Source organism: Bidens hawaiensis, unplaced genomic scaffold (genome assembly GCF_021521415.1).
Source record: "Bidens hawaiensis isolate Kalapana, Puna unplaced genomic scaffold, B.hawaiensis_p1.1 tig00011225_1, whole genome shotgun sequence".
In the NCBI taxonomy this organism is placed as follows: domain Eukaryota; kingdom Viridiplantae; phylum Streptophyta; class Magnoliopsida; order Asterales; family Asteraceae; genus Bidens; species Bidens hawaiensis.
In genome coordinates, this window is record NW_027491871.1 from 299,789 (window position 1) to 322,568 (window position 22,780).

At 33.7% G+C, this 22,780-nt stretch overlaps 1 protein-coding gene across 1 annotated transcript; it reads left to right on the forward strand.

Moving 5' to 3' along the window:
* Positions 1–7,988: 7,988 nt before the first annotated feature.
* On the forward strand, positions 7,989–13,054 carry LOC143537509 (VIN3-like protein 2). The gene is made up of 4 exons (XM_077031263.1): positions 7,989–8,010; positions 10,371–11,001; positions 11,183–11,520; positions 12,117–13,054. The coding sequence occupies exons 1-4, from the start codon at positions 7,989–7,991 to the stop codon at positions 13,019–13,021; spliced, it is 1,896 nt and encodes a 631-aa protein (XP_076887378.1). The 3' UTR covers positions 13,022–13,054.
* The last annotated feature ends 9,726 nt before the right edge of the window (positions 13,055–22,780 follow it).

Below are 22,780 nucleotides of genomic sequence, written 5' to 3' on the forward strand. Positions count from 1 at the left end.
AATAAACAAATTGTTATTTTTAAGAAAATTAGAATTTAATAAACCATATTATTAACTACTTATCAATATTAATCCCAATTTTCAAGTTTGTTATTAATAACAATCATTGTCTAAAGTATCATTAACTTCGTTAAATTTTTTGACATGATGTATAAAGTGAATAATCATAATTAAAAAAAGTAAATTATATCAATAAATAAGTTAAAAGATTAAATAATTATCAATTCATCTCTTTCAACATTACATAAATAAAAAACAAATTCACCCACCCCAAATTCAATAGTAAAGAATATCTATAATATATATAAACGAAAACAAAAAATCCTATGTGTCGTGATATGGTCGCTCCCCCTTTTTTTGAGTCACCGGATTTGCTTGATTTTTAAATGGAGGCTTCTCATGCATTTGACCCGAATTCATGGGTATGGGTCTTACCAAACCTATATATTCCGTTACATCTCATTAAATAAGAAATTATTCTCACTAAATTATTGATGTAAAAATCCTATAAAATAGAATATACTAAAAATTAATATCTTATTTATTTTAAAAAAGATATATATATTATTTAAATTAAAAAACCAATTTTATAGTAAAAAAACAAACGGGTCTTGGCTCTCATCAAACCATAAGTATATTATTAACTTTCATAAATATTATATATAATTAAAAAACCAATTTTATAGTAAAAAATAAGCGGGTCTTGGGTCTCATCAAAACCATATAGCTTTTGAAACCGGGTTATAACATCTCATTTATTTGTGAAACAATTTATCATCAAACCATAAGTTTAATATTAACTTTCATACAATAAAAGAAATATAATTCAAAAAAAAAATATTATAACAAACAATATAAAACAACCCCGTAATAGGGGAATAAAAACTAGTAACTCAATATTCCACGTATGAAATAAGCATTAATAAGTTCCATAAAATAACAATTATACCAAAATTTGGGTTGCTATATCTTGTGGTTCGCACACAACCTTCCCTGGCCTAGGGATAAGATGGATATGATACTATTCGTCCATTACTGACCGGTACTGGTACTAAAAATCCTGATCTCGAAAATTACAAATATTTTATATCGGTATCGAAATATTCGGTTTGGTACCGGTATTGAAGATAAAAATTCGAGAAATTCCGATACCGACGGTACCGGTACCGTACCGATCCCGAAACTCAAAACTTTGGTACTGATTCGGTACCGACGGTACCAAATCGGTACTAATTTCAGTATCGGTACCGAATTTGCTTATCCCCCTACCTTCACCATTGCTGTCACTAGTTATCACTAAGGCAAGTCAAATTAAACGGGTAAACAGTCATCACATATTTAAAGACAAACCCACTTTTGTTGGAAGTCGCTTTTACCTGAATTCACATCGGTTAGTAATCCATTTTGACCATGCCCACACATTTTACATAGCTTAGTTTCAAATATTAAAATCTACACGAGTAAGTTTAGCATAGACACATATTGATTTCCCTCATCCTTGCCGAAAAATCTAAAAGCCCAATAGATAATGAGTTTATGAATATTTACCGGGTATGAGGTTAGGTTTTGTTTAGAATAGCTAACTCATACACCGACTAATGCTTCAGCCGGGGAGTCAAGTGACGTGCCAGCGCTACTAATTGAGTGCCAGCACGTAGCTGTGCTATCAGTAAGAAGGTAGTCGACGCCTTTCGAAGCCTAAGCCATTTCTTTTCTAGTGTACGCTTTAGTTTGATTGCAGCTAAATACACTCATTTGACCATCATATGACTAAGACCTTCAACCACTTGAAGAGAAACATCACTATCAATAGACTACAAGCCCTTTGATATGAGACTACAGGTGAGAATGTAATCAGAGTAAATTACACTTTGTGTCCTTTAACTATAGGCCATTGGCTAGTCGTGTCCTTTAATTGCCATAATTAGAAAAAAAAAATTAGTTGAAACGTTGTAACACATTATAACCTTTTCATTAAACAAAAGTCATTTTTTTTTATTAATTTTCAATTTACCCATACACATTATAACCTTATCCCTCCCCCACCCCACCCTAATGAAAATTCACCAGATGTATGACTTGGGTTTTCTCTCATCGACGAGTTTCAAGCAACTCGAAGATGGGATGGCGGTGATTTCAAATGGATACAGTCATTAACGAAAGGGGAGTAGCTGGAGGTTGTGGTTGACTAACGTATACCGTGGATTCTTGGGTTAGCGAAGGGTAAAAATGATGATGATACAAAAGTGCGACCAACCCTCACAACAATACCATTTTTAATTTTTCTATAAATTAAAATACCGATATTTTGTTAGTATATGTGATTAGGATTGTAATAATCAAGGAAGTTGAGTAGAACAAAGATATAATCTTGCATAATTAAAAATTTAAGTAATTACAACAAAGATATAATCTATTTAAACATATTGTTTATTTTTAAACCAACTCCCTTCATGATTTTTAACAATAATAACTTTTTCAATGTTAATATTTTTCTCAAAAAGATACAAAAAAAAACGTGTTCTATATTTTGATTATTACATTGCTATAGATTTTTTTTTTATTTAAAAAAATGTAACATGTTTTTATGATTACCAATGTTTATATTGAGAGAGCACCTCTCTAGTACGTGTGCGTTTGTGACTTCTAAGAATCTAAGAGAACCATAAGAAATTGAGAACCAACCAGACAACTCATTTCCTTTTTTTTTTCTAAGGAATTAAAAAGATAAATAAATAAAAAACTAGGAATATTGGATTTTAATAATCCCTATTAAATGGTATTGGCCGATAATAATCCCTATTCATTTATCGTCACTGACGGTCCCAAATTCAAAAAAATTGCCCCCCAATGGTCCCCCGTTAAAAAAGGACTTAACGGCGTTATACTTTTTTCCGAATTTCAAACTAACTTTTTAGGGCTATTAACCGGAAGGAAGATACGAGTCGAATGATATAAAACATAGCTCCAAACAATTATCTAAACGACTTGATTTTGGTTAATTGTAAGTTCAAAAACCCGAATTGAAGCATTGCTTCGTCATTTTGAAGCATTGTTTAAACTAAGTTTTACACCAATCAACTCGTATCCTCCTAAAGATCAAAAGCCCTAAAACATTGGTTTGAAATTCAATAAAAACTATAACGTCGTTAAGTCATATTTAACGGAGGACCATTGAGGGCCAACTTTTTTGAATTTGGGATCGCCAGTGGCGATAAAATGAATAGGGATTATTATCGGCTAATATAATTCAATAGGGATTATAAAAATCCAATATTCCAAAAAAATATAACGGTAAGGATTAACAATTTTCTCACGCAAATTAATCATTTAACTACATTATCTCTCATTTTCTCTCTCCAGTAACTAATTTATTGATTTATATAAACATATAGATTATCATTTTCTCTTTATGTATTAAGGCTGTTCAAAAAGCCCACGGCTCGTGACTCGTTGAAAATAGCTCGAAAAAAGCTTGGCTTGAAAAAGCTCGATTTTAAATGAGCTCGACTCGACTCGGCTCGATTTTTAAACGAGCTGAGCTCGAGCCAGGGTCAGCTCGGCTCGTGGCTCGGTCTTGGCTCGACTCGTTCGCTCGGCTCGTTTAGATTAAACCCTAGATTTTAATATTATATATAATAATATCATACCAAGAAATAAATAAATAAAAGTTATACATATATTATGTCACTCGATACGTAAAACCTTATAAAAGAATAACGAAAATAAAACAAATAAATTTATAATTTCTCTAGTTTATAAATTTTATATAATATATATGTTAAAATTATATTTTTTGTATTTTATATATCAAAATTTGTAAAATACAAAATAAATAAATAATAAATAAAAAACAAAAAAATTATAAAATTAAAAGAGTCCGGCTCGACGAGCTCGAGCTCGGCTCGAGCTTTATACGAGCCGAGCTCGAGCTCGATTTTTCAGCTCGATAAAGAAAACGAGCCGAGCTCGAGCCAGCTCGATTAAGTTCGAGCTCGAGCTCGAGCTCGAGCACACTTTGGCTCAACTCGACTCAGCTCGTTTACAGCCTATTATGTATATCTGTATTATATATAAAACATAAGTTATAGACATCTTAAATTTTAAGAGGTACCTAACTTGTTGCTTATTGTACAACATGATATGCATAAATTTAAGAAATTTTACGGGTAATGTTGTCTTTATAGCACAACATGCATGGTTACTTTAATTTCTTACATAATAGTTTCAATTTTAGTCCTCTAACTTTAATAATTTTTTGTTAATTTATAGAATAATTACACATCTACACCTTATTTAAAACAAACTACCTCCACAACTTTTAAACATTCATCACTTTTTCACATGTTAAAATTTTTTTAAGAAATTTATTCTATAAAAACGAACATTTTATTCTCTTTAATTTGAGTATTATATTGTTAGAGTTTATTAATTTTAAAAAATTAACATATACGTGATTACCGGTTTGTAATGGCAATGGGTCAGGTTGGGCGGTTCGAATCATGGGTCAAAATGAATTAGAGTTGGAACATGTCAAATCAAAAGCTGGTTAATTTGGTTCGGGTCGGGATGGGTTCAGGTCGAAAGGGTCATGTCAAAAGGGTATCGGGTCGAAATGGGTTTCGAGTTAAAACGGTGTCTGGTCCAGATGGGTTTCGGGTCAAAACGGGTTGGTTTGAAAATCGATTTATTTGAAATTGTTGTACATTTTAGGCATAAGTTCCGTGATGACATTGTTTACACGTACCATACCCGATAAACATGTGTCCAACACCACGTAACGAGCATTACCCAACCTAGGTAAGCGCCCAACACCTCGTGATGCACAAGTAATCAACGTGAGTTACACACATGATGTCGGTTAAGCATATTTAATGCATGTAACATGCATCTGCCGGTTATGCGTGTTCAACTGTCAGTTACACACGTACTGGCTTTGCACGTGCTACGCGTCCAATTTCGAGTTACGAACGCATCGTCATCGTGTTTGCGCACGTACTCCGCTGCATAGCGCGGGCACTTGACTAGTCTATATCCAAAGAGAATGGTAAGGACCTCTTAATTCTTAAGATGTGCAATATTAAATGCCTAATGTACAATCAACAATGCATTAAAATTTGAAAATTTAGGGGTAATATGGTATTTGGCCATATGATGTAAGATTGGTTAAATGGTTACCTACTTGGTTTAAAAATTAGTCCTTCAACTTTAACTATTTTTTGTTAATTTATAATACAGTTACACATTTACCCCTTATTCTAAATCAACTAACCCACGACTTTTTAACGGCCATAAATTTATCACACGTTAATATTTTTTAACAACAAAATACACCATAAACCGAGCATTTTATTCTTCTTAATTTGAGTATGGTATTGCTATATACTTTTTAATTTAAGAAACTAACAAGTTACGAAATTATGTGTTAGAACGGAAATGGTTCCAAATAGGGCGGATATGGTCTTGTATAATACCGTATTAGGGTGGAAACGGGTTGATACAAAAAAACAGTTAATTTGGTCCGGGTCGGGTCAGGAGGGTTTAGATCGAAAGGGGTCAGGTAAGAACGTTTTGATTTAGAACAGTGATGAGTCGGAGCATGATTTGAATCAAAACAGGTTGGTTAAAAAATGATTTATTTAAAACTACTACATATTTAAGCTTTGTTTCTTGATTTTCGCCACTTGTTACACGCGTTCAGGCAACTGTTACGCGGATGACATTGTGTGATGCACTTACCGACACTGGTTACAAGTTCGATATCGCGTTGTGCACATACCATCATTGGGTTACCGTCGTTCCATTGCAAGATTATGCACGTGTTGATACCTGTTACGCGTTCGATGTTATGTTTGCGTATAAAAACTGCAGCATCACGAGAGCACTCAGCTAGTAGTTATATAATTTGTTAGCATTAGAACAGATACCCCATTTGTGTATCTATAATTACAATAAAGATCATCAAATTTCCTTTGACCTACTTTGAAAACATATTTTATTTTTATTCTTCAAACTTTAGAATTCCAAAAGTGTATCAATTTTACTCATTTTTGATCATGTGTTAGGACGCCTAACACGTTGTCGACGACGTGTTATCTAACACGTCGTCGGCAACGTGTTAGACTTCCTAACACATGGTCAAATATGAGTTAGTCCTCAAAACACATGATCAACGACGTGTTAGCATTCAAACACATAGTCAAAAAACATGTTAGCCTTTTGTTTGTTTTTTTAATATTATATTACTATTGGGGTGTTTGGGTGAGCTTATAATTTTCTTTTTGAAAAGAAAAAACAATTTTTGAAAAGCTCCATTTTGAAGCTTTTGGGGTTGCTTTACCAAACACTTTTGCTTTTCAACAAACAAATAGCAAATAAGCAAGTTTTAAAAGCTCACCCAAACACCCCCTATAACTAAATCACTTATCTTAGGTTTTTCTTTATAACTTTTAATATGTAAATATTTATGTTATTTTAAATATACCGACTAGACATGCTTATTTTTATCAACATATTGACATAAATTTTATTTAAAACCGTGCGGGGTCAAATTTTATTGAACATTTCGATATTAATTTAACACGATTCGAGTCGGAGGAAGTTTATGTTGGTTCATTGATAAAAATAAGCATATCTCGTCGGTATATTCGAAATAATATATATATATATATATATATATATATAATTATAAAAGAAAAACCAAATCTAAGTAAAATTAGTTATAGTAATATATAATTAAAAAATACAAACAAAAGGTTAATGTGTCGTTGACTATTTGTTTGGATGTTAACACGTTGTTAACCATATGTTTTGAGGCCCAACTCATCTTTGACCATGTGATAGGAAGTCTTACACATATTTGACGAAGTGTTAGTTTAACACGTTGTCAAAGACATGTTAGACTTTCTAACACATGGTCAAAGATGAGTTAGAGAGAGCATTTTTGGAATTCTAAAGTTTAGGGAGCAAAAATATAATATCTTTCCAAAGTAGGTATATTTTCGGAATTTTCCCTTTAAAAATATATAAAAAATTATAAAGTGTGAACAATGTTTCTCTAAATTTACTCATTAACGGCAACATTTTCTCTGTTATACACCCACAACCTCTTACAACTACTTTATATACTACTGAGAACTCATTTACATAAATTGAAGTAACTATTATGAGTGTTGTTAATTTGTATGTTATCATTTATCTTTCTGGTTATATAATTTGTAAATTTGTGTGTATATATATATATACACACATTATCAAACCATGTTCAAAATAATCCTTTTTTTTTCTGGTTATATGTGTTAAATTGCTCATATGCTTACATTATTGTTTTTCTCTTAGTATGCACAATTTGTTAATTTGTGTATATGCATACATCATTTTACTCTATAGTTACATGATCTGTTAATTTGTACATATTACATCATTAACTCATGTTCAGAATAGATAAGCTTTTTTCAACGTACATAGATGTATATACAAAAGAAAACTATAACAATATCATATTCAAATTAAATTAAACAAAATTCTCTTTTTTATGATGTAATTTTTTCTAACAAAGTATTAATGTATTAATAAACATTTAAAATTTTAGGATAGTTTATTTTGAATAAAAAGTTATAAAGAAAAATGTAACAAGACAAGAGGTTCATATTGGTGTTCATAATGGTTACACTACTTGTAAATTACACAAGTTTTCTAAACTAACGTCTTATGTTAGGGATTGAACATAGCCACTACCAACTAACTAACCAACAACCAGAGTGGCATGCGTATATAATATTACATATATAACTATCTCACCTTGCAATCTTGCATTGGGTGCTAAATAACATATATACCACCAGGACCCATTTCATGGATTCCTTCCTATTTGCAGCAAAACTTCCATTACCTCATCACTAATTTCTTCATACTTTTCATTAATAATCTCTCTATCATTCTCCTTTGTTTGCTAATGCTGTGATGGGTTGCTGTTCTTGACCAGCATCATGGATTCTCTCTCTTTCCAAGGTAATCAATCAATCAATTTCAGTACTAAATTTTATCTTTTTATTCTTATGGGTATTGATTGTTATTGAACATGTTCTATGTTATGATAATAAAGATTTGATTGTTTTTTTTTACTTATTATAATTATATTTAGATTTGAAGACACATGCAAGAAGTGGCTTGAATAAAATATTGATTATTATTATGGATGGAAATATAGTTGTCAACCTGTTATCTGAATTTGATTATTTAAATCGCAGTAATTGCTTTTAAAACACTCCCAATGTTAAAGCTGGAAGTTTGTTCGGTTATATAGATATCTTTGTACCCATAAGCTTATTGGCTTCTTATTTGGGGTTTATATAAATTAACATTAGGGGTATAAACGAGACAAGTCGAGCATGAACTTGTTTAATTTATGAGAGCTAGTTTAGCTTCGCTTGTTTTGAGCTTTATTCTTAAAGCTCAGCTTGGCTTATGAGTAGTTTTTCCAAGATCTAACTAGGATCGCTTATTACTAATTAATCAATTTATATACATTTTTAATTAATTATAAACATATTTTTAATTAAAACTGTATATATAATAACATTCATATTATTATGCATAGTTTTCCAAGCTCTAGCTAGGGCCGGCCCTTAGGGGTGGCAGGATGGTTGACGGCCACATGCCTGACACCTCGCTAGGCGTGATTTTTTAAAAAACTATATTTATTTTTATTATATAAAATATGTATATCTAATGTTTTAAACTCAATTACATAACCACTAGCTTGGTCTCTAGTGGCAAGAGGTATTACTCCAAACCAAAAAGTTACGGTTCTAGTATCATTTGAGACATGTTTAATACTACTTTTTTATACAAAAGTTTTTTACACAACCATATTATAACCAAGTAAGAGGGGTGTTTGGGATTTCTTATTTTCACCAAATTATAACTTACAAACTTTTTGAAAAGTTAATAAGGTGTATAAGGTGTTTGGCAAACCATAAGGGCTTATGAATTTTAACTTAGGAGAAGACAAAATAAAGAGGTTTTGAAAAGTTAGATGTAACTAATTAACTTAATGAGTTTGATTTACATATTACACCCCTCTAACCCTCAAAACCCATTGCACTCATTTTAAAAAAAGAGTGTCCTTTTTAGTTAATTTGGTTTTTCACAACACATAAGCTAATCCAAACATTTTTTTATAAACTTCTTTTAAAAAAACTCATAAGTTAATAAGTCTTTTTTCACTTAAATAAGCAACCCCAAACACACCCTAAACTAGAGATGTTCAACGAAACCGGTTCCTGGAACCGAGCCGGTGGACCCGAACCGGACCCGAACCGGTTCCTACCCGTTTTTTGTAGGAACCGGACCCTATCTGATTCAACCCGATGATCCGTGACCGGTTCTTGCATTTCTGAGTGGGGGCGGGTAGGAACCGGAACCGGTTCTGGAACCGAACCATCCGGAACCGGTTCCTAACCGGCTCCTCTCATTCATGTATGATTTAAACAAATCATATGTCCAACTAACAAGTTAACGTATACGTTATACGGACGAGGCTCGTACTGCTCCTTTATTTGTGTATCCAGGTATTTAGTGTCCACTAGTTTTCTTATGTAATGCGTAAGGGTTTTCTTTATCAATGCGTGAAGTTTAAACATGCGTAGACACTCCATAACTCATCTAAGCACATACATAAAGCGATATTGTTATGCATCGATGGTATTTTATCAACGATGGTGATTAAAATATACTTGATTTAGAATCCAAATCGCAAACGAAAAAAGAAAAAAAAAAAATTTTTACACTGTAACTGGTTGGAACCAGTTACGGTACAGGAACCGGGTTAGGAACCGGTAAGAACCGGTTAGATAGGTTAGGGGTCCGAGGGTGGGAGAACCGGTTCGAGCCTGGAACCGGTTTAAAAGGGGGTTTTGAATATAGGAACCGGTTAGGAACCGGTTCCGGTTCCTAGTCCCAAACCGTTTTGAACATGCCTACCCTAAACCCATATAAAAATTAATTTGTTTGCACCCAACAAACTACTCCTTTTACTTAGGGCCTAAAATTTTTTCGCTTTCAAACCAAAACCTTTTTTGCTTTCTTAGAACCTGCCCGGACTCTAGCTCGGCTCATGAGCTACTCGAAATTGGCACAATTCTAGCTTTCAGGGAGCTAATTAGCTACGAGTAGCTCACAAGTTCACTTGGCTTCTTTTTGTGCAGTGACCTTTTGAATTTTTGGATATTTGCAATCAATATATCAACTGTCATTGATGAATCTTTGTAAAAAAAGATTCATGCTTTAGTAAAAAAGATTCATTTTTGTTCAACTCTATAATAATCTTAAACTCCATCTTTTTTAACATATTCTTTATTTATGTTAAGGCTTTGTACTTGATCCATCAAAGTGTAGCAAATTGAGCATGGAAGAAAAAAGAGAGCTTGTATACGAAGTGTCCGAATGGTCTCAGGGTTCACCCGAGCTCCTACAATCATGGAGCCGTCAAGAAATTCTTCAAATTCTTTGTGCTGAAATGGGAAAAGAAAGAAAGTACACTGGATTATCAAAGCTGAAAGTCATCGAACAACTTCTAAAAATAGTATCCAAAAAAAGGTCACAAGATGATATTTTGATGAATCTTGAATCATCCGAAAGTGGTCATCAAAGATGTGACAAAAGACGCAGGAAATCTGATCATCCTAATCGTCTAAACGTTGCAATAGACCGTAATTGTGATAATAATGTTGTGTTTTGTAAGAACTCGGCTTGTAGAGCTAAGTTGGTTAAAGATGGGGTGTTTTGTAAAAGGTGTTCGTGTTGTGTCTGTTATCAATATGATGATAATAAGGATCCGAGTTTATGGTTGACTTGCGGTTCGGATGCTTGTGGGATGTCTTGCCATGTTGAATGCGCGATAAAACATGAAAAACCTGGGATTTTGAAAGATGGGGAGAATAGAGGACTTGATGGAAGCTTTTATTGTGTATCATGTGGTGAAGTGAATGAATTACTTGAGTAAGTCTTTTTTTTATGTTTTTATCTATTTTTAGTTTCGGGTTGGACAGAACTCGTGTGAGAAATTCACACTCCTAGTTGCCACACGAGTTTAGTTTTTGGTACGATTGTGATTCAGGTATGTTCTGTTACATTCTGTTTAATGCATGTTAACTACTTTTTAGTGGACCTTAAACTACAGGTGTTGGAGAAAACAGATGACAGTAGCAAGGGACACTAGGCGGGTTGATATTTTATGTTATCGCATATATTTAAGCCAAAAGTTGTTGGCAGGGACTTTACAATACCAAAAACTTCATGACATTGTAAATGAGGCAATGGAGAAACTCGAAGCAGATGTGGGCCTGCTGACTGGTTTGCCGGTCAAACGGGCCAGGGGTATAGTCAACAGGCTGTCTTCAGGACAAGAGGTTCAAAAGTTATGTGCTTATGCAGTTGAAGCTGTCGATTCAGTTCTGTCCAACCCGACGGTCAATGGTATATTTTCTCTCCTTTTACCGCCATTCCACAAGAAACAGAGTTTGACTTTTGAGGTCAAAACAACTTTCTTCGTCTTCAAAAATGATATGGAATTATTTTGTTTGATCTTGGAGTTCTAAAATATTAAATTCATGTTCATTTGATCTTATGTTTTTGTCTCAGTTCTTAAGAAACAAACTTGACTTTTGAAGGCAAACTGGCTAAAGGGACCAAATTTCAGCTTACGAGAACTCGCTTAAATTACGGGAACTAAGACAAAAACATAATAGAAAAAAATAACATTCGAGAGCTCGACTCGTTTAACTTACGAGAGCTCAGGCTCATCATGTGAACTAAGCTCAAGCCGAGGTCGTTTAACTTGACTTTTGAAGACAAAAACATAAGAGAAGTTATATGCAACATAATATATAGTATTTAGTTATCTTATCAATTAGTATATAAATATATAGTCAATATACTAAATGAAAGTTATATAAATAATTGGCTTGTTTAGGCCACAAGTCAGCTCGAGCTTGATAAGTGAAGCCTGGGCTTGGGCTTAGGATCATTTATTAAAGAAACTATTTTCAGTTTTAGTGCTAAAAAGAATTTTCCACAATTGCAAGTTCTAACCTTGATGATCTAAAACAATGCAGGTTCCACAATCTTGTCCCGAATCATCAAATTCGAAAACGTCTCACCTACATCAATTTCAGTGATTTTGGGTTCTCAAGATCAACCTTATACCGATAACATAAACACACATAGATATATAATGTGGCATCGGAAAGCCGAAGATAAAGATTACCCTACAAAACCGACTTGTTCATTGTTTGCACAAACGGGCACCAACTTCTTACTCACGGGTCTAACTCCATCAACACAATATGTTCTGAAAGCCGTTCACTTTGAGAACACACACGAATTAGGAAGCAAAGAAATGACGTTTCACACGTGCAATGATAACGAGAAAAGCCCGATAACCGATTCTAGCAGCCTTTCAACCCCACCCTCAGTTGAAGATGAACAAAGTAATATTGTTAGTAAGCAGAAGGACAAAGAAGTGGCTGCAAACACTGAAGTTGTTGACATCATCAAGAACATGTCAAGAAATGGTGAATCTAGTGAAAAAGATCTTTACCCTTTTGCCCCCTCTACTTTTGCTAAATTACCGATGACCCCCTGCAAGGCGGAAAGTGAAAAAGGTTCAACCTTGGCAAGAAAGACTCGAAAAACAGCTTCAAAATCGAATCTTGATAACCGGTCTGAGGATGAACAAGATGGATCGGACCATTCAGACGGTCAGGATTTTGGGTACTATGTGAAAGTGATCCGACGGTTAGAGTGTGAAGGACATATAGATACCGGTTTCAGGAAGAAGTTTCTCACTTGGTATAGTTTGAGGGCAAGTCAACAAGAGGTTAGAGTAGTCAAAGTGTTTGTAGATACTTTAATGGATGATCCAGCTTCACTTGCAGGGCAGCTTGTGGATACTTTCTCTCATGTGATTACAACCAGTACATGTTCTTCAACAGGAGTTTGCCTCAAGCTTTTCCATTAGATTGTATTGAAATTGAAATAAAGGTTAGAAATTAAAGTCTAATTTGGATTGTTTGATAAGTTATATCATTATTTATATTCTTGATTTAGACTGTAATTATTCAAATTTGATAATATTATTGTTGGCTAATCTTTATTGATATTAGTTAACGATGAAAAACTAGAATGTAAATAGTTCATACTTATAATCCAAGTTTAAATATGTGTTTTGCGCGAACGTGAGAACCTGATACCGGTAAACATCCCACCAATATCATGCTAATCAACAGGATCAGGTAAAATGCAGTTTGCGTGACTCTATATATAAGTGTGTAAAAACTCATCGTATAAGTAAAAGAGAACAACATTGCCATCTCTAATTATCTGTAAATTTACAACCGAATCTTCTACCACCTTCCTTCTCGTGTTCAACGGTTTGCTCATCGACATTGGTGGCCTACGACTATTGCATCCTTTTTAATTTGTACTCCAATGTCACTACGTGATGTTTCAACATAGAGTTTATTATTTTGACAATTGATAAGTTATACAATGAGTTAGATTCAATAACGTTCTCACTGTGAAGCAATGACTACTTAAAGAGTGTTCCAGTGATAACACGCTCTTTTTTTTTTTGTTTTTTTTGTTTTTTTTTAAATATGTAAATTCCACTGAATTGGATTGTTACAGTTTAAAACGAAGGAAAGATCAAAGAAGCCTCTTGCAAATTGGTATTTCTATGAAAGATTTTAATTTGGGCTTGTCGTGTTTACATTTTATTCATAAGGAAAATGGCCTAAAGGATTACTGTATTAAAGTGTTTACCCGGTGATGAGTCCATTAATAGAGGTGCGCGAATAGGTTTTTATGCTCAAACCAATTTAACTGCGGTCAAACCTGGTCAACATCGAGTTTTGGCTCAAACCGATTTGGGTTGAAACTGGTTTATGAAGGAAAAAGAATCGGTTCTATTCCAAACTGATTAACTTTTAAAATCGGGTTATAAGGAGTTCGAGTCGGGTTTAACGGTCCCAACAGAGGGATTAAATCGATTACAACCCTACAATTTGGATTGGGTTGAAACCAGGTTCTAAAACAGTTTGGATTCAAGTTAAAAACTAGTTTCGGATCTAAAATGGATTATATACGTACATATATTACCGCTAACTAGTTAAGTCAACTATACTAACTCATTTGCTCATGTCTCATATATGTAAGAGTGGATCTATGCCTTTTTTTTTCTATTTGTTTCAACCTAACCAACTAGTTAACTTTAAAATAAGTAAATTAAATTTGATCATTTAGGCTATGTGTTGTGAAGATTCTACAAAATGGAAGCGATTTGTATCATGTGGCGGCTAGTAAGCAAATGGTTGATTTTTGTTTTAGAAGTGTGATAGTGATATAGCCCAATATATATATAAGATTGATTTCTTTTGAGAACCTCTTTAAGTTTTAAGAACTCGGAAGAACTCAACGTAACATTTTTTTCTGAATTTTTTTACACATATGTAATACGTAAGTGTAAGTAATGTAAAAAATTACAGTATTTTTTACAAACCGAATCGACTTATTACACATGTGTAACTAACATTTAAACTTGTGTAATATTCAAAAATCTTTATTCTCTCTCCTCATTAGTTTTTAATCAGATTTATTCTCAGCCACATATTCAATACTCATTTAATTAGATGTGTGGTCCATATTGAGTTCTTAAAATTCTAAAAACTCATCAAGTTCTCAAAATATCCTTCCCATGTATATATATATATATATATGATAATGTGAGAATCATTTTGAAATTGAGATCCATTTGGGACCACAAAAAGTTCCTTTTATGAAAATAAAAAATATATACATAAAAAAACGCGAAAATAAAAAAACCAAAAATTTTTATTTTCGACCCAGTTTCATATTAAAATAAAAAAATATTGGTTTAGCCAAAATCATACATATATGTATAATACGTATTTTTTAATTTTATACAAGTTATTCTTTATACACATATGTACAATTAAGATAAATGGTAATGTACATGTGTGTACATTATGTAAATCGAGATTAAATAAAACTAAACGTATGTGTATAATTAGTTTTTATTTTTTTATGAAATCGGGATGGAAAATAAAATTTTTTGGTTTTTGTACTTTTTAAAGATTTCGATTTTTTGTTTTATAATATTTTTTTAATTTTCTTAAAGGGTTTTTTTTTCTGTGGTCTAAAATGGTTCTTAAAATTCTTAATTTCAAAAAATTATCTTAGGATCCTCTCTCTCTCTCTCTCTCTCTCTCTCACACACACACACACATACACACACACATATGTATGTATGGTAAGGATCCTAAGAGAACCATCTAAAAATTAAGAAATTCGAGAACCATTTTGAAACACTAAAAAAACCTCTAAAAAGTATTTTAAAAATTATAAAACAAAAAAAAAACCAAAAACTTTTAAAAATTAAAAAATCAAAATTCTTATATTTCATCCCGGTTTCATTAGAAAAAAACTTCGTATTATACACATGTGTATTATTTCATTTAATCTCTAGTTACAATGTACACATATGTACATTATCATTTAGGGGTGAGCAAAAAATGGTTCGGAACCGCTAGAACCGCGGAAACGGAACCGAACCGCTAACTTGCGTTACATTACGGTTCTCGGTTCTCAGAACTTGCATTAAACGGTTTGCGGTTCGGTTACGGGTAAAACTGGCAGTTTCAGATTTGGAACCGAAGAACCAGAATATTGAAAACGTTTTAACTAAATTTACCAATACCCATTTTTTATAGAGTAGCTTATTAACCCCCATCCATTCAATCATTATTTAATTTAAATCTTCTTTCGTTGCATTCAAGACCTAACAACCATGATAATATTGATTTAAGCTATTAAGGTAATTTAATATAAAATGATATGCATTTCCATTAATCTATAATTGCTAATGATTTATATAACTTCAACAATTAGATTTTAATAAAAAATATAGCGGATATTCATGTTGTAATCTAAATTAATTTTACCGTAAAAGAAGACATACAATTACATAAACTTGTTTTGTAATTTGCAAAGTTTGCACAATATATTCGAAAAATATACAACGGAAACAGTTCTGGCTAGAACCGATTAGCGAGAACCGACTTTACCGGTTTCGGAACCGAACCGGTTTACTATAATATCATCCGGTTCTAATTTTTAGTCATTTTCGGTACCGGTTCCGGTTCGGTTCTCGCGGTTCTGAAACGTTGCACAGCCCTATTATCATTTACCTTAAATTGTACATATGCGTGTAAAAAAAACGTGTATGTACATATATGTACATATTATACATATATGTATAGTTTAGCTAAACCGAGATGTTTTTTAATGAAACCGGGATGATAAATAAGAATTTTGGTTTTTTTACGTTTTCATTTTTGTGTTTTTTTGTTTTATGATTTTTTTATTTTTGGGTTTTATGTGTTCTAAAATGGTTCTCATGATTCTCAATTTTTAAATAATTCTCACATGATCCTGATCATATATATATATATATATATATAGAAAATTGTTAAAATAAAAATACATAGTTTTGTATGAAGAGTAGAAAGGACATAAAATTTAGAGTTTGGAAACTATATGAGCCTATTTAGAGAACTATGTAGCCTAAATCTTTTATCCTAGAAACTATTTAATATTTTGAAAACTACCAATCTCAACTACTGGATCCTAGATCCAATGGTTTAGATTTATTTTTATTATTCCTAGAAAACTATTTCTTTTTATTATAAACAATCCCTATATATATATATATATATGATTGATTTCTTTTGAGAACAACTTTTAGTTTTAAGAACTCGAAATAATTCAACATAACAATTTTTTTGAATTTTTTTTACATATATGTAATACGTAAGTGTAAGTAACGTAAAAAAATTACAGATGTGCTCTAAAATATACATATTATTATATAAATAGTTTCCACACTTTTAAGCACTTTGAGCTAGGTTTTTTTTGTTGAATAGTACTCTTATTTGGCTCATATTTGGAATTTAAGGATTTTAATAGGCAACGAGCTAATATGATTAATATCAAATTGAGACTTATATTATTTATTATTGTTGGTTTACTCGAGTTATATCTAAATACTGTGAAGAATCCAAGATAGCAAGAATGCAAATAATTAAGTCTTTTGAATGTTGAACTAATTTAAATACTAAAATAAAATCCGTTGTCAAAATTTCATGTCAATGCAGGGAACAAAATTCAAAGATTAAAAGGTGAATCTCATAAACTATTTTAAATTGTAAGGTCCCATTATCAGTGCCCTACTTTGGATGTTGGATTTACTCATAAACACAGTTCTAAATATCAGAGTTAATTAAAACTTTACGCGAAATATAAAACTTTCATAACACATTACATATTAATTCATAAACATGTCTTAAATAAACATCTTGTCTTTCAAAATCAACGTTTGAACATAAAACATCTTGAGTCTCTAGATGCCAGACTTTTATTCTTCTACCATATGTTCCCCCGCTCAAGCCAACTGTCTCATTCTACTCACCTGAGTGCGTACTAAAAGTCAGCTACGCCTCAGTGAGTTTTAGTTAATCATACGTCATACAATACATTTACTTACCTTCAATTACGCATCCGAAGATACATAATAATTACTTTACTAGTTTACTTTTATTACATAACTCATACATACATTCATACCTTATCACTTTCATATTATATAATTACTGTCCTTTCTATCTCAGATATTATTAGGGTCTAAGCCCTTCATTTTCTATCTCAGATATTATTAGGGTTTGATCTCTCTTTTCTTTGTCTATTTCAGATATTATTAGGGTCTGATCCCTTTCCTGTCTATCTAAGATATTATTAGGGTCCGATCCCTCTTTACTTCTCTATCTCAGATATTATTAGGGTCTGATCCCTTTCTTCTCTGTCTCAGATATTATTAGGGTCTGATCCCTTACTTCTTCATCTTCGTACATTCTGTCTTTACATACCCGTAACATACATACACATTCTTTAATCATTCATACATACTCATATGTTGTACATATATCTATCATACACATCCATCTATTATATACATACCTCCCTTATCTATACGTGCAATATCCGAAGATCGTTCACGTACCGACAAGCTTTCATTCACATTCAATGTAACATCGTGAAAATTTCGAGTTCAAATTGTCAACTTTCCAAAGTCTAGGGATCCAAATCTGTCAAAATCCAAACCTTAGGGTTTAAAAGGAAAATTATGTTTTCTTGTCCTCTCGCGATACGCGACGGGACAAAGGACAAGCCCATCGCGTATAGCGAAGGGCTTGGTCATAAGGTTTTAGAAGGCGTCAACAGCTATACGCGATCGCTGTTGAACCAACGTCATCGCGTATTGCGATGACGTTGCCTGACACCTCTGGCACACGCTCTGCCACGTGTCCACACGTGGCACACCGTCTGCCACGTGTCCCGACACGTGGCACGTCGACCGCCACATGTCAACACGTGGCACACCGTCTGCCACATGGCGACACATGGCAGACCTACGTGATGACTGGCCAGGGCTACATCGCGATACGCGATGGGTGCCTAGGAGGCCATCGCATATCGCGAAGGGCTCCCAAGTTTTGCCTATGAATAGCAGGTCCGGGATTCACATTTTCTCATCCCAAATTCAGCATACATTTCTCTCTCTAACCTCTCACTAGAAACTCACAATCATATACTCGACCCACCTCGATAAGCGTGCCCGTTTTCTCGTTTTCCATGCCAACGTTTCCTTGAAGTTCGTGCCACTCTCTACCAACATATCAACCAAGAAGGCATTTGTTATTTTCCGATATCATGTCGATGAGTCTCGAAAGGTGTGCCGACGAGTGGTGAAGTTTTGGTGTTTATCTTTTGGCGTGTTAAAATAAAGGTGACGGGAAAAGAAGTTTGGTCAAGAAGATAGAAAAGACAAGGTGGCATTGAGTGTTGCTCGAGTCATTAGGGTTTTCAATCCAAACAAAGGTAGGCATAATGCTCGAATAAAAAGCTAAACCCTTAAATCGAGGTTATATTCGATACCTCGATAAAATAAAAAAGAAAACATAACAAAGAAAGAATAATAGATATGATTGTGAACATTGATATATATATTTATATATATATATATATGTGTGTGTGTGTGTGTGTGTGTGTGTGTGTGTAAGTATATATATATATTCTTAGTTATGAAAATATTATTTAAGTAATAATAACTATTCTTAAATAATAAAGAAAAGAAAGAATACGTTTCTTAGAAAAGAAGAAACGTAGGGGTTTATAAATAAACTAAAGTTTTATAAATTACTTTTAAAATAAAAGGTTTTCAAGTAAAAGAGATTTATGAACTAAAGGTTCATCGAGGTAAAGTTTATAAAATAAGACTAAAGGTCTTAAGCCAGATTGTATATCCGACTAACAATTGGTTATACTTGTACTATAGGTGCGAGATAGCAACGGGAAAGACCCTCGGACGGTGATTGAAGCCGATCCAAATCAAAAGGTTAATACGCCCCAACTTTCACAAACTTGTTTTCAAAACGAGTCAACGTGTTATATGAAAAACTTTACATGAGAATAAGTGTCTCTAAAACATTTATAAACAAAGGTATAAATACTGTCCTCAGGCTATCGTGTACGTTTGTCTGGATCCTTTCATATGTGGTGGGCACATCACACCTGGTCACAATTACGCTCGCCTGCGGGGAGTATGACCTTGTGTATACGTATAGGCACTTAACTAGTCAAACACTGCGGTGTTTAGCTGGGGGAACCGAGTATAGAGACTTGAGTTTATGAATTGTATGATTTTAACTTGATTATTCCTAAGCCACGTTGGGCCGAGACCTACGTAGTCTCGAGGGGTGATTAAGTAAAGAAAATATTTTTAGCGTCAGCATATTCACCAGCATTCGTTGCTGACGTATTTTCTTACATTTTGCAAGTGACCAAGGTTTGGACTTGGAGTGACGAAGTGCTAAAAAGATATCCGATGGCTCGGATCTTTTGTTTAAACATAATATAATGTAAATGGTGGTTTTTTGTAAAACAAGTAATCTTAAAACTTCAAACGGGAAACTTTTAAATCCCGTCTTTTTGAATATGTAAATATTACACTTTTAATCCACAAGTTTGTAAAGTCTTCCGCTATTAAACGTAACTCTGATTTACTTGCAATTGTGGTACCAACATAGCTGTCACATGCCTAGGCCGTGGTCTGGGGTGTGACACTTAGGGCCTAGGCGTGTGACCACAAGTTGGTACCTGTTTTGTAAATACATCAGAATTGCGGTTTGTAACGGAAGTCTTTAAATTATTTATATTGAAAACTTATTAAAATCTCGGGTTTAAATACCCGCTTGATAATTCAAATACATTTCTTTATAAAACATAAACAAATAAAATATCTGAGCCACCAGATAGCATCTAATGACTATAACTCCAATCTTCTATTCCTTCTTGCTTGTCTGTTCTAACCTTTCTTGTTTCCTTGTAACATGGGTGGGAAAATACGTCAGCACAAAGCTGGTGAATAACGCTGACTCTAAAATATCTTTTCAATACCTTTGTGAAACCAACAATAATACCTTTGTGACTACTCGTTAGGCACCCAACTACATTGGGATTAAATTACCCTAAGTACCATGTATAATTAATTATATACACAATATCATTTCTCTGAACAGTCCCGTAGACCTTCAGAGGCATGTTGATGATATGCATGGCTTCGGGGAAATGCCGAGTCACCATGTATGAATGGATCTAGACACATGTATACTCTTAATTAGAGTGTCCGTTTCTTATTATTGTACACAAAGTTTTAAGGATTCGTAAATCCTATGCAAATATTCTGACTCAATATAAAAGGTTTGGGGCGTATTCACCTTTTCAGTTTATAATCAGTTTCTGATACTGATTCCTGTTTTCTGTTCTCTTTTTCTTGTTTTGTTACCTCGGACCTATAGTACGAGAATAACATTTGTATAAATAACTAGATCAGCGATCTAGCTTTAGACCTTTAGTCTATTTTGGTATAACTTCAACCTTGATAAAATCATTTGCTTATATAAAACATTTGGACCTTTAGCCCTCTTATTTATTTTACCAATTACATTCTAAGTTTCTTCTTCAGGAAGAAACGTCTATACTGACTTTCTTCTTCAAGAAGAAACATTAATTTTCATAACTATAATCTCTTGTATTATATTTATTAGTCATAAAGATATACTATTTTGACTATAACCTTTGCTTAAGAAAGATTATATTATACTTATTCGTAATCAAGGTTCAGCTATAACTTCGACTATGGTCTAAGCCATTTATAGCAATAAAATAATAACTTATGCAGAACACCTTACCTTGCACGGGTATTCGGAGTTAAATATTCCTAAGTTTATACGGGCAGCACTTCTACTCTATATGCACGTATATCGAGGCGTTCTTGATTAACCTTCCTTGGCACGAAAATCGAGGCGATGTTCAGGTGTCGCCGGGTCGTGCATGTACTTCGAGACAGGATGTCGGGTTACTTCTTTGGTGACCCGCACTTTGAGGAATACACCGGGTATTTGGCACGAATTACGAGGTGATATTTGTCGGGTCGGTGGTACGCAAAACGATGCTCGTCACGTAAAACGAGGTAGAGAGAGTGGATTTCTAGAGAGAGAGTGGCTGTGGGTGTGAGGGAATGAGCCGAGACCCTTTCTATTTATAGCCAATTTTGGATCCCATCGCGGTACGCGATGGGCTCCTTTTCTGTCTTCGTCGCGTATCACGACCGCCACATTTCTGAGGTCTCGCCACGTGTTGCCACGTGGCCTGACACGTCTGCCACGTGTCACCACGTGGTCTGACACGTTCTGCCACGTGTCACCCGGACGTGACACGTGTCCGTGAGTCATCACGGGTTATCGCAGCACGCGATGCCCGTCTTCTTGGACTCATCGCGTAGCGCGATAGGTCCCTGGATATTATTTTTCAGTTTTAGTCCCTCATCTTTTATAGCTTGTCATTTCTAGTCTAATTCTCGTTGTCCAAAAATACTAAGGCGGCTCGCGGCGATGCGAGCGTGCGAAGTGCAAAGTGCGCCACATTGCGCCCAACGCCGTCGCCGTCGCCATCGCCTGAGCCTGAGCCAGGGCGTGTGTGTGTCGGGTGCTACGCACCCTCCGCTAGGACTACTTGGTGCATGGTATTCATAAAAGAATATAACTATGGAAATTCTCTTCGTTATAAAGAGCTTCCATTTCTTTACCACTTTCTATGTGGGATGGATTCCATCTTCCTTATTTATACCTTAGTGGAATGCTTCCACTTTCTTACATCTTCCAATGTGGGATGAAGTTTTATTATTTTCCTTCATATAAGAATACTTAACTTTGTAAATATTTTCATTTCCTTATTTTTCTTTTAATTCCTTATTTAATATTTTCTCTTGACTTGTTTATATATTATTTTTGATCCCTCAACTTTCCTAAGTTGTCAAATTTGGATCGAAATTTTGGGGATGTTACAACAAGTGTTGGTATCAGAGCCATCGATCTTAGCGAATTAGGTATTATAAGATAATACCTAACCTTCGATCCAAGTATAGGAATTAATTGTTTATTTGAAATAGGGATAAGATAGGCTAGTAAAACTTTTCTTTCCCTCCTCACTCTAAACCACCCAAATTGTTAGATGTCCTTTAAGAGCATGATGGAAAACTTTGTACGCAAGGCTAAAGAGGCTGGAATCGCCGAACCTTTTCCCG

Coding starts and splice junctions, on each gene's coding strand:
- LOC143537509 (XM_077031263.1), top strand. CDS start 7,989: ATGGATTCTCTCTCTTTCCAAG. Junction 8,011..10,370: donor GGATTCTCTCTCTTTCCAAG/GTAATCAATCAA, acceptor ATTTATGTTAAG/GCTTTGTACTTGATCCATCA. Junction 11,521..12,116: donor GCCATTCCACAAGAAACAGA/GTTTGACTTTTG, acceptor AAAACAATGCAG/GTTCCACAATCTTGTCCCGA.